The following is a 14028-nucleotide window of genomic DNA, read 5'->3' on the forward strand; positions in this document are numbered from 1 at the left end:
TTCTATTCTATTCTATTCTATTCTATTCTGTCTAATGTGGCAAGTGGCAAGTGGGACATTGGCTACCAGTCTTCACAATTTTAGATCAGCTTTAATGCTGCAATCCTAAATGATAAAATAGAATTAATTTGACTTTGAGTTGTGTTTCTCTTTTCTTTCAGCTCTCTTTCAGTTCCTTGATTTTTAAAGAGAAAAATTGAGAATCATCTCAAAAATGCAAACTGAGGACAAATTGCAATGGCTAAATTTGCAGTTGACACAGCCTAAACAGGGAAATGAAGACTCCTTATTTATAAAGATGAAAAATTTTGTTTTGTTCACCTGTGAGTAGCACATGGTACTGGAATATGCGCTGCACCACTTTCAAGAGCTGGTGTTTCACATTCAAGGGACTGCCATCACGAACCTGCTGTCCTCAAAAAAAGGGAAGAAAAAGTGTACAAGTCAGAGCTCCAACAATTTGAAAATAATCTCTGAGCCTGGCCTTGTTTTACATGAAGGTAGTAGTCACTTCACAAAGTTTCACATGCTTGGAATAGCATATCCAAGTATTGTCTAACAATTAGGCAGTGACACATTTTACGATAGAAGTGGGTTAATAATCCTGAAATTAAAAGTCAAAAGTCTTAATTAGGTTGAAGCCAGAGGTTATACTCCAAGGGGATTCTGAACCTTGTCTAAACCACATAGTGTTTTTATATTATTGCTTATTCACTGATGCTAGTTGGACAGATCTTGACCCAGGCAGGATTGGCATTGACATCTCAGGCCTAATATAAATTAATAGAAATAAATTTCCACTAGAACTAGACATTACTGTTGCACTCTGTCTACTAAGCAAGAATTCCTCAACTTAAACTGTATTATAGAAGTTTTGACGCATGCTCAGTAGTTTATCAGAGAACTATTGGAGGAATGGATGTGACTTCATTGCTACTTGGGAAAGCATGACCCACTGATCTCAACTCTACGCTCGTCTATTTTGACCAGATCACAAATAGCATTTAAAAAGCCTAGATGTTTCTACTTCTTTATAAATGCAGCAAGGATCAGAGAGGTAAAGGCTGAACAGGAAGCAGATTGCTCTTTTCCTTTTAATATATCGTTTTTGGCAGCAATTTAAGGCCCATTAGCAAAAGAAAACTGTTTCATCTTCCAAAACAGAAGCTCTGAATTTAAATAGCAACATGGAAAAATACACACAGACTTAGCTGAAAAAACAATGAGGGTCACCATCTTTTGATTCACACAATTCCAAACAGTTTATCACAAAACACTCAGGGGTGAGGGGTGTCGCATAAGTTATCCCTATCAGGGACACTGTAGTGACGTCAAGCACCAGTTATGGATTGTTGTATTTCTAGCTAGTTTCTCTGGTCTCTTCAAGACAATCGAATTTTCTTACCCTTCTTAATCCAGCTCCAAATTCACCCTGGATTGATCTTGGAAATACTGACTATTTGCATATCTATTCAGACATCAAGAAATGAAGGCCATTTGCAAATAATACCATATTAAGGTAAGGTAAATACCATATCAATTTGCAAGTCTAGAGAATTGTCAATCAGTCAGTACTTGCCCTTTCTGGCCAGTCAGGGCTTTGTTGGTTTAGTCACCGAATGCCCCTGGGTATGACCTCTGCTCTCACAATGCCTGTACTTAGAAGGAACTCCAGTTCCATTTCGCAAAAATTAATTATGAGTATCTCTCTCTTTTGCCTTCCTTGAACTTTTATGTTTTTATAATGCTGGGGCAGGAAATACAGAAGGCAGCCGTGTGAGAGAAATTAGATTGTTAATGAATAGGAAAAATGAATTAAAAGACTTCAGGACCTGCTGATGTTACCTAGTTGGGTAATGAAAAGTCTGCATGAAAACAGCCAAGTTCCAAGAATCCCACAAAGTAAGCTGAGCCAACTGTTTCATCTTCTTTCCCCTTCCTCTCCCATGTCTAATTTTACACTGTAACATTCCCAGGGGTAGGAAGCCTTGTCATCATTGCAATGATGGTAAGCTACAAGGCCTTCCCAAAGGGACGGATCTCTAGAGATATAATTACCTTGGTTTCTAAGGGAAAAACTGCTGTCTGTACCATCTTGAACAACTATATTCTTGATTTTTAACTATATCACAAGGGGAACAAATGTGGGTTTTTTTTTTATCATAACGCACAGAACAACAATTCATAAAGCTTGATCAGAAAATACATTCATAATGACTCATTTTCAGTTTTGATCAGAATCAATTTTAGAAATGATTTTCTTCATTTTCTCTTCTTCATTTGCTGTAATCCCTTGAATTTACTCATATTGGGATACCATTCTGCCTGAGAAGATCATGAGAAATCTTTTTTTTCAATCTCTATTCAATGTCTTTCTTACACACATACTACACAAGCCTTCTGAGCTCAAATTTATGGCTCTAATAAAAATTCCATTAACTCCAAGTGAAGGGCAGTGTATAAGGCTAAGACAAAAACATTAGTGTCACAACCCTTGTCCCTTATTTAATAGGGACCACAATGAAATATATCTCTATCCTGTTTCTTGGCTCTTTGCAGGGGAGATGATGAACAGCACAGAATAAAAACCACTGATATTTACACATAAAAGCATCTTCAGAAGTGTTCATAATATCAGCAGTCAAGTTTGTACATTCCTCCGAAAAAAGCTAAGCTTAAAAAAGACCAAAACTCTTTTGGAGAACAGATCAGACACCAACTTCTGAGATATTTTTCAGATATGCAAATAGTTAGAACTGGATAAGCAAGAACTTTAATGACTGCTTCTCAACACTATGGCAACCTAGGAATGCGGTACAATCCCAGACTGGTGCAATCTATGTGTGCAGAAGAAGATTGAACATGGGGGAAATGCTCTGGATATATAAATTCAGTAAGGATGGTGGCAGAAATTTGGGAACATCTCACTGCAGTGCTTTGGAGTTGTTGGGGAGGAGAGAGGGATGTTGGCAAAGTACCGTGACACCTTAGCTATAAGAAAATAGAAACATTAAATTGGTAGTAGGACAAAGGAGGAGTTTCTATCAATGGAAAGGTATCCATTCTACAGTTTCAAAGGATTTTGAGGAAATACTGCTGAGACAGTATTTCTGGAGCATCAAGGAAACTCATATGAACTGCAAACACTTATGGTATTGTAGAACCACAGGGCCATAACATTGCTTTGCCTATTACTATGTGAGCATTGGAAATGCCTTAGGATATGTGCTTAGGGAATTCAAGGGAGCCTCTTCACATAAATAATATAGATCCAATGCCTGCTAAATCCATCAGTCATATATCCTAATTGAGAGTAGGGCCCCAGTTCTGATGTATGTGTAGAAAATATTTTCTTCTTAAGGGGCATCACAGGAGCTAGAATAGTAAGGAATTAAGTAAGGAATTAATTAAGGAAGCAACCTTAATTATATATTCCTTTTTCCAATCACTATTTAGTTGAATTAAAAAAAATACAAATGATTTTCCACTATCCCTCACAAAATATCTGCTTTCAAGATTTCCTGGGGTGTAGTCATAAGTAGTATACTTAGTATACCAGCTGAAAACGCCACATATATGCTAAAACAGAAGACACATATGCTTTAGTGAACATTTGCTTATAATTTTTCCTTTTCTTGGGCCAGGAAAAAAAATTGATAAAAGTTTTGTCTTTATTCTATGGCATCAAGAAGGTGCAGTTCACAAGGCAATAGAGTTCTAGATAATTAAAAAAACAATTGTTTCAGATTAAATATCTGCATTTTCATCAAGGATTCCATGGAATTTTCACACATATAAATATATTCAATGAATGTTGATAAATGGTTGTTTTAATGAATTATCATTATTAGTATTTCATATATGCTGCAGAGGGAGACATATTCCATATTTCAAGCAGCTTGGACAGCCAAAGCAACACTGAAAATACAGAAGCCAATTTATTCTCATAACCTTTTTTGTCTGTTAAGTAAACGTTGCCCCTTCTCATCTCTTCTTTACAAATAAAAAAGTGATATATATTCATACTAAAATTAGGCATACTGTTAGAAGTCACACCAGGCATCCAACAAGAAGCAGAAAGAGCAGTTGAAGTATGTGCCATTTCCCCCAGGGGTGGGATTCAACCAGTGTTACTACCGGTTCGGTGATTATGTTTTGCGTGTGCATGCACGCTTTGCATGCCAGACACACGCTGCACATGCATGTAATACACCTAAAGCTGTGCTGCCTGGATAGCTGGTAAGCGCTGCGCATGGGTGCGCAGTGCTTGAAAAGCCTCTTTTTTTCCTGCTTTTTCAACCTCAGCTGTGCCATGCAAAGCAGCTGAGGTTGAAAAAGTAAGAAATAAAGGAGCCCGGGTAAGAGCCCAGGCGACTGGGTAGGCCAAACAGCAGCAGACACAGAACCGGTTCTGTGTCTGCTGCTCTTCAGAGCTACTGGTTCTACAAAGCCAGGCAGAATCGGTAGCATCCCACCCTAAACTAGGATTGGAGTTAATTCACAAGTGAAACCATTCAACTGTTGAGGTGAAGCTTTATGCCAGTAGGTCATTCATGTGTGAGTTTGGAATTTATTTAAGGATGGTCCTGACAGGTCCTAAACCTTGCCTATAGCCCCAGTCAAAGATTTGCTTCAGAAAATACCAGGAAAAGGAGAAGGCAAGAATTATGGGCTAAATTGCATTAAAAAAGTTGTAAAATGTTGCTCCAATGCAGAAGGTAAGGGACACATGAAGATGCCAGCAAAACATTTTGAGCTGGACCTAAACATGAGAGAGACGTGTTCAGATCAGTATTCTGATGTAAACTGAGCATCCATAATTTAACATTCTGTTACTTATGGAAATAAATAAGATGTAAACATTTTTGCATTAATACTTTTTGAATGGAAGAAAAAGAGAAGCAGAAACATATAACGCATATAGCAAAAAAATGGGAGATGATGAAGAATCTACTGTATATATCAATTATCACAAATGGAGAACCCAGAGCGTAAATAACTACTGAATTAGAATTCTTGCTGTTCCCTTCTCCATGGTTGCCACTGCACGTGAGCATGAAAAATCTCTTCTCTGTCTGTCTCTCTGTCTCTGCCTGTCTCTCTGTCTCTGTCTCTGTCTCTGTCTCTCTCTCTTTCTCTCTCTCCACCTTATATTATATATATATGCTCCATAGAAGGTGAGCACATAGCCTTCATATGTATTTGTACTCTTCCTAGTTTACTTTCTTCTTAAAGCCATTCTTGAATTGAATTATCGCTAATATCAACTTCCATACGCTTCACTATTTTAGAGAGGGAAGAAGAGAAAGAACAAGAAAGATAATAGTAGCACTACAATAATAAATCAACATGAGATACAAAAAACGAAGACACTTTACCTCAAACTCTTTAATGACAGTATCCAGCTGGGAAGATTTAAGGCGAACATCATCCAGCAAAGCCAAATTCCTATCGAACTGCATTATGTAAGTTGTGTGGTGATTAAATCCTGATTCTCTGGAGAGGAAAATATCAGCCACTTTCTGATGTTCTTCCCTAAAACCATTGAGAATAAAGGTGGGGAAAAAAAGAAATAGAAAATTCTCTATACTTAATTTAGGTACTCACAGATAATCTTTTTCATCAGGACTTTTTAATGACATTAATCAGAAATAGAACACATAAAGATTGACTTTTGTTCCAGTAGTAAGTCCATATATCTTGTAATCTGGCAGTTTGATAAAGTCTCAGTTGGTTCTGATGCCTGCTAGGCAATGCAGCAAGGAATGGTCGAATACTTGGTATGACTAGGTGGTATGTGTTTCTTTATAAAGCAACAAAGTTAACAAGCAAAACTTGTATATTGACTTTATTTTTTCAGATTTAGTGTGATTCATGTTCATAGGCATAGAAGGGATCTATATATTTCCTTAAGTTGGAACATTCCTACAAAATGAAACAATAGCTGAATGACAGAATAAATATACTTAGGATTTATTGGAGATGAAACTGCTGTGTTTCAGTAGCTTTCTTGTTTGAGATTAGCTGTAGCAATAGCAACAGCACTTAGACTTATATACTGCTTCACAGTGTTTTACAGCCCACTCTAAGTGGTTTTACAGAGTCAGCATATTGCCCCCAACAATCTAGGTCCTCATTTTACCCACCTTGGAAGGATGGGAGGCTGAATCAACCTTGAGCTTGGTAAAATTCAAACTGCCAAATTGCAGTCAGCTGGCAGTCAGTAGAAGTAGTACTGCGTTCTAACCACTATGTCACCATGGCATAGTGCATGTTTTTCTAACAGGCCTCATATACCAATCAATTTTTATTATGGTCACAGACCAGAATTACAAATAAAGCCATTAAAAACAATAATAATAGTAAAAGATAAAAATTAGAGACAGACAAAATAATATTAGGATTGGTGGTGGATTATCAGTGGGCAGTTAAAGTCTGCCTAATTTTGCACACAGCATAACATAATTTGCCCACATTCAGAAAAACTGCTTCATACTGATCTGATAACAAGCATTATGTAAAGGTTTTATATGTTAGGATAAAACAGGTAAATAAGCAAACTATATCACCCTTATATGTGATTCTCTCAAACTTCTGAAGAGAAGGTGTTTCCTGAAGCTTTTTAAACACCGGGATAGGGATATTGCCTTAAGTGTCATTCAAAGCCCTATCTAATTATATTTACCAGTTAAGAACTTTTTCTTCCAGTTCCCCCAGTATTTCTTGGTGTAGATTGTAGATTTTTGGGATTTCCTTCAGTCCTTCCTTAAGTTTTGTTTCTTCATGATCGCTATTATCACTATCATCTCCCAGCACTTTTAAGACAGCTTCATGGAAATCCTGTAAATATACAATATTATCTGCTTTAAGAATTAACAACTTTTGTCCATATCTTGATCATATGGTACATTTTAGTTAATGCCATTACCTCTTGCTAGCTCACTTTTACTTAGCAAGTCAAGAGAAATTTGGGTAACAAACTTTTGATGCATGACAAATTTCTCACAATTTCTCAAATTAATAGCTTTTGAATTTGAGAAAGCAAATGCATTCTTCATAACAGAAGTACATTCGTGAAAATGTATCTTACATGAAATTTTAGAATTCAGATAAATGGAACAGATCAGGCAATAATAATTTATTGGCTTCAATGTATTCTTATTATACCATCACTAAAGACAAGCATTTTGCTAAAACCCTCTTTTTTTTCTATAATTGCACTAGCATTATCAATTTGCTGAAGCATGAACTACATAAACAGGAGATTTATAAGTATCATGAAATTAGGTTAAATTTTCAATATTTTATTAATTAGTTTCAGAAACCAAACTACCAATCTTGTAAAAATCCAAGTAATGTATCATTAACAAATCAATTGTCAAGCCATTATAAATCATAAAGTGAGATTCTGAATTACAGTAATTTCTTTTCAAGCAATATAGATTTTATGCTAACAGATAATGTAAAATCGGATGTACTACAAGCCTATTTATTTATTAATCAAATTTATGTAGCTTCCCTTCTCATGAGAAGTTAGAGTTAAAGTCCAAAACTGGTTTCCAAGTTGAATTAAAATCTGAGTCACATTTTATTTTAAAATATCAGGCTATTTTAGACATAGAGAAATACCCGCAGAGCTTAACTTTTGTTTTTCACAGGATTAAGGATTAAGAGTACTTTTCAATGGGAAGTGTAAAATGTTCCTGCAGCAATTAACAAACACAGCACTGGTTTAATATTGTAGAAAAGTGTAACAGAAAAATATTTAACAATAACAAAAAATAGCAAGTTGAAAAGAAAACTTTTTGTTACCATTCTTTTACCATTTTCTCTAAGTACAATATTTGATGTGAATTTAATATTTTTCCCTTGCATTCCTATTATTGTATCTAAATTCTGCATCTTTTTGACCATCCTCTTGATAATCTGTTTAGGGTTTCACCAGCAGTTTAGAAATAAGGCTAGTAAATGCTTCAAATTTTGGGCTTTTCAAATTAAATTCAGACACATCTCTTTGTTCTGACAGTTCTTTTAAAGCTATACTTAAAGTCTCAGAAGATTTTTACCTTTCTCTTATTAAGAAATCTTGGTTATGATTTGTTGTTTCACCACTGAATAAATTTCTTTCTGCTTTCCTTTTCATAAAAATAAACAATAAAAAGGCAAGTGATGATAAATCTTTTTCTGCACTTATTCCAAACAATTGGAACAAACATTTACCCCAAACATTTATTATTGCAAGTTCTGTTCTCCTAGTTGAAGAAATCTAACCACATGGTGATTGTAATCCATTTTATAATCCAACCCAAATGATTAGTTCAGTAATATTTAAAATCTGGGACTGCTGGACTGCCTTGTTCTTTCTAATCCTCTAGCATCTGGTATTTATTGCACGGCAATGGTTCATAAAGAGCTTGCCCTGAGTGCAGGCAATCAAGAGTGGGAATGCTCTTCGTAGGCAAGAAGCTTCACACAACATATTTGTGGTGCTCAGTGCTCAACATGACACACTCTAGAGCTGGGAGAAGATCCTGGACCTGTGGTTTTCTCAACTCCTGCCTCCAGCTGCCTTTTATGTTCCCTGGCTTGGTCAGCCTCAGGGACTTGGTTGCTAAACTCCTGCTAGACTGATGTTCATCTGGGGCCTCCAGAGCCATACTCTCCAGATCTTCCTGGCAGAAATTTCAAGAACAGCGTGAGAGGAAAGAAAATAACTTTCAACAATACTTATTTTGAGGGGTCTGTGGTGCTGTCTGAGCCTGGCTGTTTTCTTGCAGACATTTCATTACGCAAACTAGGTAACATCATCAGTGCTAATAAAGAGTTGGGTTTGCTCTCATCAATATATTCTAGTGCCTTGTCTTGTCAGTGTTGGTGACATATACCTCTTCTTCCAGTGTATATCATCCTGTTCTTCTGGATCACTATTAATAATAACCTCAGCTTAGTTAGATGGTTTGTAATTACAAATTTGTGCAATTACAATATTTCAAGAGATGAAAGTAGAAGAAAGGACAGTTTGATATAATCATCTCCACTTACTTTAATCTTTTATTCTAGCTATTATACATTCTGTGTCCTATCAAACCAGAAGTAGTACAGTACATCAATCTTACTGACCAAATAAGAACAGTGTATAAATATGGGTTATTTTTTCATTCACTTTATCTAGTGTTTTAACTCAGTATATATGTTTATATTAGAGAAAGGTTAAAAGAGCAAAGAAAATGGTGGTGTGTAAAGAAATAACTACATAATCCAGAAAACATGAGCTCTTTTTGGTCTCTACAGAAAGTAGATTAGAACAAACAAGCAAGAGGAGGAGGGACAATGCAAGCTAAGTGCTTTTAATGATAAAATCTGAGTTAATTCAGCAAGTTTTGCATAGTTCTCCAATTTACATCATCCCACAAGATTTCTACAACCCCCTTATCAAAATCAAGTATCACAGAGTATGTGCAGGGTAGAAAGTAGCTGTATATTTCTATCATGCTGGATAAGTAGCCTGCGGAAGAATCCTTGGGTTAATGAAATTCCTCTCATTTCCCTGGAGCAGAACTGCTTGGAGCAGAGTTGAATCAGGCAGCTGGGTATTCCTTTGTTCTGGCCCATGTTACAGCTCTTGGCGGGAAAATTCCTTGTTTGCTGCCAGTTTAATCTTTGTGGGAAGGTAGCTAGAAGTTACTTTGTCTAGGAGAATAACTATACACTGGGGGGAACTGGGAACATATTTTTAAGCTCCCTCATACTCTGGAGTACCATGTGGAATCGCTTAAAAAGCATTTAGCATTTTCCCAACTTTTCCTTTGCATCCTAGTAAAGTATGGAAATATCTGGAGTTTTTATTGCACAAGAGAGAGGAAAAAGAAAAGCATGCTCTTGTTCCGAGGAAGAGTGGGAGCTGCTAATTGAAAAGCTGGCTCAAAAGGGATGCTTTGTGAATAGAAGGAACTTGAAAAACCTCAGTGGTTCCTCAATTATGGCAGCTGCAGCAGATGTGGAGATTACAAAAGTTCTTGGTTTCATTAAAACAAAAAAACAAAACAACTATAGACCCTGATTTGACCTTCTTTTCCAGTCTGTGCTGTAGGGAGACACATCATTAACTCTTGCAATGGATAAATCTGTTGAAACATCATGTCACATATTAGTTATTAATAGGAACTGAGACTGAGAACTGACATAAGCAGAAGAGAAACATTTCATTTGTCCAGAGGGATTCCTCCAAGTTTTGTTTGGTTTTGACATGAGATCTAGTTTGCTTTCATCCTCACTTTTCACTATTTTCAAGCAACTCATGATGTTGACCTATTTGCTTGCATAAATGATTGTTTACATGAAAAGTATCTGGTTTGAACAATAGCATTTATGAGTGCATTTTTAATTCAAATATTTTGACAATTTGGTTTTATTCTATTTTTCCTGGCACTATTGGAATATTCAATGAGTAGAGGAACAAGACAGAAAAAAAGTCATGTAAGAATCCAGGAGCATCTCTAGTGACAGATTATGAGAGAGGAGATAATACATATTCATAAAATACACAGCTGCATTTTAAGTAAGCTGTTCTTGTTGCTTTTCCAGAAATGTTCTGTTTTCCATTTGGAACTGATTTAGATAGTTGAGATTTTAGTTGGAATACTTGACTCTATGTATGTATTTTTGCAGACAAAGCTGAAGATGATTTATAATTTCAGTTGTCACATTAACGGGACACTAATCTGGGAAAAAGGTCCTGGATGAAGGTAATTCACATGGTTTCAATGCTGTTTTCAACCCATTTGCTCCTCTGGTCACTGATATTTATTTATCAACAGAGCTATTTTGCCCTTTTTTTAGCTGAACTGTGATTTTGTTTATTAGTATCTATCATATAAGAAATCATATACCATGAGTCATTGTTTAGCTCAAAAAAACTTAAGCTGTACTGACCTATAAAGGAGAATATCTGTAGCTCAGGGTTGACATGAGGGGTCCTTGATGTTCTCTGAGCTTTGGTTGTTTTGTTGCAGATGTTTCATTACCTAAACTAGGCAACATCATCAGTGAAGTTACCTAGTTTGGGTAAGGGAACATCTGCAGCAAAATAACCAGGTTCAAAGAGCACTAAGGACTCCTCAATATTGGACCTGCTTATTGCTTCTTTGTTTGCTTGCTTACATGTTTATTCAGTTGATTTCAATACTTTGTATCATACCTAATTCTCCAGTTTAGGAAATACAAAGACCGTGCTAAATATATTATTACCAAATAAAGTACTTGGAGCTGTCTGTTATAACTAGGAGCTGAGTTTGACTTGACTTCAAATTGTTATCATACCATGAAGCAAATCAGTAGAATTATTATGGCCAACATAATTAGGCTGAAATATTGAATAGATAACACCAAGGTATATTGGAGAGTCATCAAATTTTGAAACTTTTTTCTACTATTTGTATTTTATCCTCTTAGTATTCTTGCCTTTTTTTAAAAAAATGTCTACATTCTTTTGTTTACCTTCCTTAAAATGCTTAATAACACCCCCTGCCCTTTTACAGGTACCCTGTGCATCTAAGCCAGAGGTCTCCAAACTTGGCAACTTTAAGACTTGTGGATTTCAACACCCAGAATGCCTCAGCCAGCCATGCTGGCTGGGGAATTCTGGGAGTTGAAGTCCACAAGTCTCAAAGTTGCCAAGTTTGGAGATCCCTGATCTAAGTAGTCAAGTCAGCCTCAGTCTTGGAGCACAGCTAAGAACTGGAGCAAAAGCTCTCTTTTGTATTCTATATGGGGCTACCCTGGAATAATATCTAGAAACTTCAACTGATACAAAATGCAGCTGCATGGGTAATTTTGGATGCCTCAAGAATAATGAACGTAACACTTCTACTGTGCAAACTGCAGTGTGTACTGTTCTGCTTCTGGGTCCAATCCAAGGCATCGGTTATGATATTTAAAGCCCTACATGGCATGAGCCAGGTTATTTACAAAATAGTCTATGTCCTATTACATCAGCCCATCTCACCTGGTCAGGCAGGAAATGTATGTTGTGGGTGCCCACAGTCAAAGAATTCTAACTGGTGGGGTCTAGGAAGAGGGCCTTCTCTGCTGTTACCCTTGCAATCTCTTTCTGGAAGTGAGACAAGGCCTCACTCTCCTGGCCTTCCGAAAAGGCATAAAACTATGGCACCATGACCTTGCTTGGGGCACACAAAGGAGCACAAAGCTGTGGGTCTGGTTAGTGGCCGAAAGCCCTCCCCCCCCTTTTAATTAATTTTTAACATCCCTTGCTCTTTTTATTTCATATATTGTTTTTATGCTTTTACTGTTTGATTGCACACCATACAGAGTGCAATACATGAAGGAGGTGGTGAACTGTTCTTAAATACGATAAATAAATATGATCAACTGATAAATAAAATAAAATGTAAGCTGAGTCGATAAGCCTTGGTGTCATATGCATCCCTCACATATTTAAACTTTATATTATAGACCTTCTTGGACTTTATAGTCCAAATATGTATTTATCTTGTATGTGTGAAATGGGTCTTACTGTCACTTCAATTACATATCCATCCAAGTTTTTAATCCACCCATTTTAAATTTTTTCCCCCTCTCCCAAAGTTTTACTGATTGTAACATTACTGGCAATCGATAAACCAGTACCCCATGCCTGCAAAACCACTTTGGAGAACTAAGTACAATTGCCAGTAGCAAGAAAGCCCAGAATTGCTTTCTTGTAAAACTTCAGCAAATTTATTTAATCATTAATGGTCTTAATTGCTACATCATTATACATTTTCAAATAAGTTATTTAATTTTGACAGCCCGAATAGTCAACTTGGCTATGATTAATCTCCTATATCTGAAGCCTCATAGGAATTGGTAGGAACATCCGTTGGAAAAAAAAAATCTAGGAAACTATTAATCAAAAGTAAAATACTTCTGCAGACTCAGTAATTGATCAATCACAGTACAAGAAAGTCTTCCAAATCCATCATATGAAAAACACAGTAAAACAAAACATTTGTGTAATCGATATAATTTCCTGTTAGGTATAAAATAAGAGGAAAGAACTGAAGTCATGTTATTCTGAACAGGTCATGCAATTAATCCTATAAAGAACATCAATATTTCTGCCTTAAAACATGTAACTATTATTTCATATTTCCAAAAGCTAACCATTTACAAGGCAGAGTACAGATAAATGTCTGTATAAATATATCAATAGTATGACTTTTCTACTTTGCTCTCGCACTTATTGGAAGATCCAGTTAAAATGAAATTGTGGGAAGATTCTTTGGAGAGAAAAGGAAACTAGGTGATAACCATATAGAGCAGGTGTGTCAAATTCAAGGGTTGGGGGCTGGATCCTGCATGAGGGGTGCTTAGATTTGACCCAGGGGGCTGCCTTGGAAACAGCAAAGGACTGGTCCACAGTGCCTCTGCCAGCGAAAATGGAGCTCAGTGCAGCCACGTGCTGCAGGAGGCTGTTGTGGCTGAAAACACGCCCCCTTGAGCTTCATTTTCACTGGGAGAGAGTTACCAGAAGGCCATTGCAGATGAAAACAGACCACATGAGGGCCGCAGGTGGCCCTCCGGGGCTCCATTTGCACTGGCAGAGAGTTGCAGGAGGCCATCGCAGCCAAAAGTAGAGCTTGGGAGCCCATTTCGTTTGGCAGAATGCTCAGGCCGCCACAGGTCCCCCTGGTATCAGTGACATCAATCTGGCCACACCCACCCTTGCCATGCCTACTCTGCCCCCACCCCTGAGGTCAAACACAACCCTGATGCAGCCCTCAATGAAATCAAGTTTGACATTCATGATATTGAGAGTTTGCATGGTTGATTCCTTCCTTATCCACCCACAGCAGTCATGAGAATTTTGTTTGTTTTCAATAAGAGTTACTGCATTTTTATTTACAATTGTTACTCTGAAAAGTTGTGTGTGCGTGTGTGTGCGTGCACACACACACACCTTAAAAACTAAATCTAAAAACATCTAAATAAATGCAGATATGCAATAACTGGAATTTTGTAAGTGATAGT

At 36.8% G+C, this 14028-nt stretch overlaps 1 protein-coding gene across 4 annotated transcripts in view; it reads right to left on the reverse strand.

Moving 5' to 3' along the window:
- FGD5 (FYVE, RhoGEF and PH domain containing 5) overlaps positions 1-14028 on the reverse strand; it is a 147045-nt gene that overhangs the window by 40628 nt on the left and 92389 nt on the right. For 3 of the 4 annotated variants that reach the window (XM_026722998.2, XM_026722985.2, XM_087923742.1), the window contains exons 6-8: positions 6686-6840; positions 5379-5535; positions 322-409 (exon numbers count right to left, since the gene is read on the reverse strand). In XM_026722998.2, the coding sequence (XP_026578783.1) occupies positions 322-409; positions 5379-5535; positions 6686-6840 (400 nt within the window). The remainder of the gene's footprint in view (positions 1-321; positions 410-5378; positions 5536-6685; positions 6841-14028) is intronic. The other variant, XM_026722990.2, reaches the window with a different exon arrangement.

Source organism: Pseudonaja textilis, chromosome 2, assembly GCF_049901715.1.
Source record: "Pseudonaja textilis isolate UNSWEBS1 chromosome 2, rPseTex1.2, whole genome shotgun sequence".
Classification (NCBI taxonomy): domain Eukaryota; kingdom Metazoa; phylum Chordata; class Lepidosauria; order Squamata; family Elapidae; genus Pseudonaja; species Pseudonaja textilis.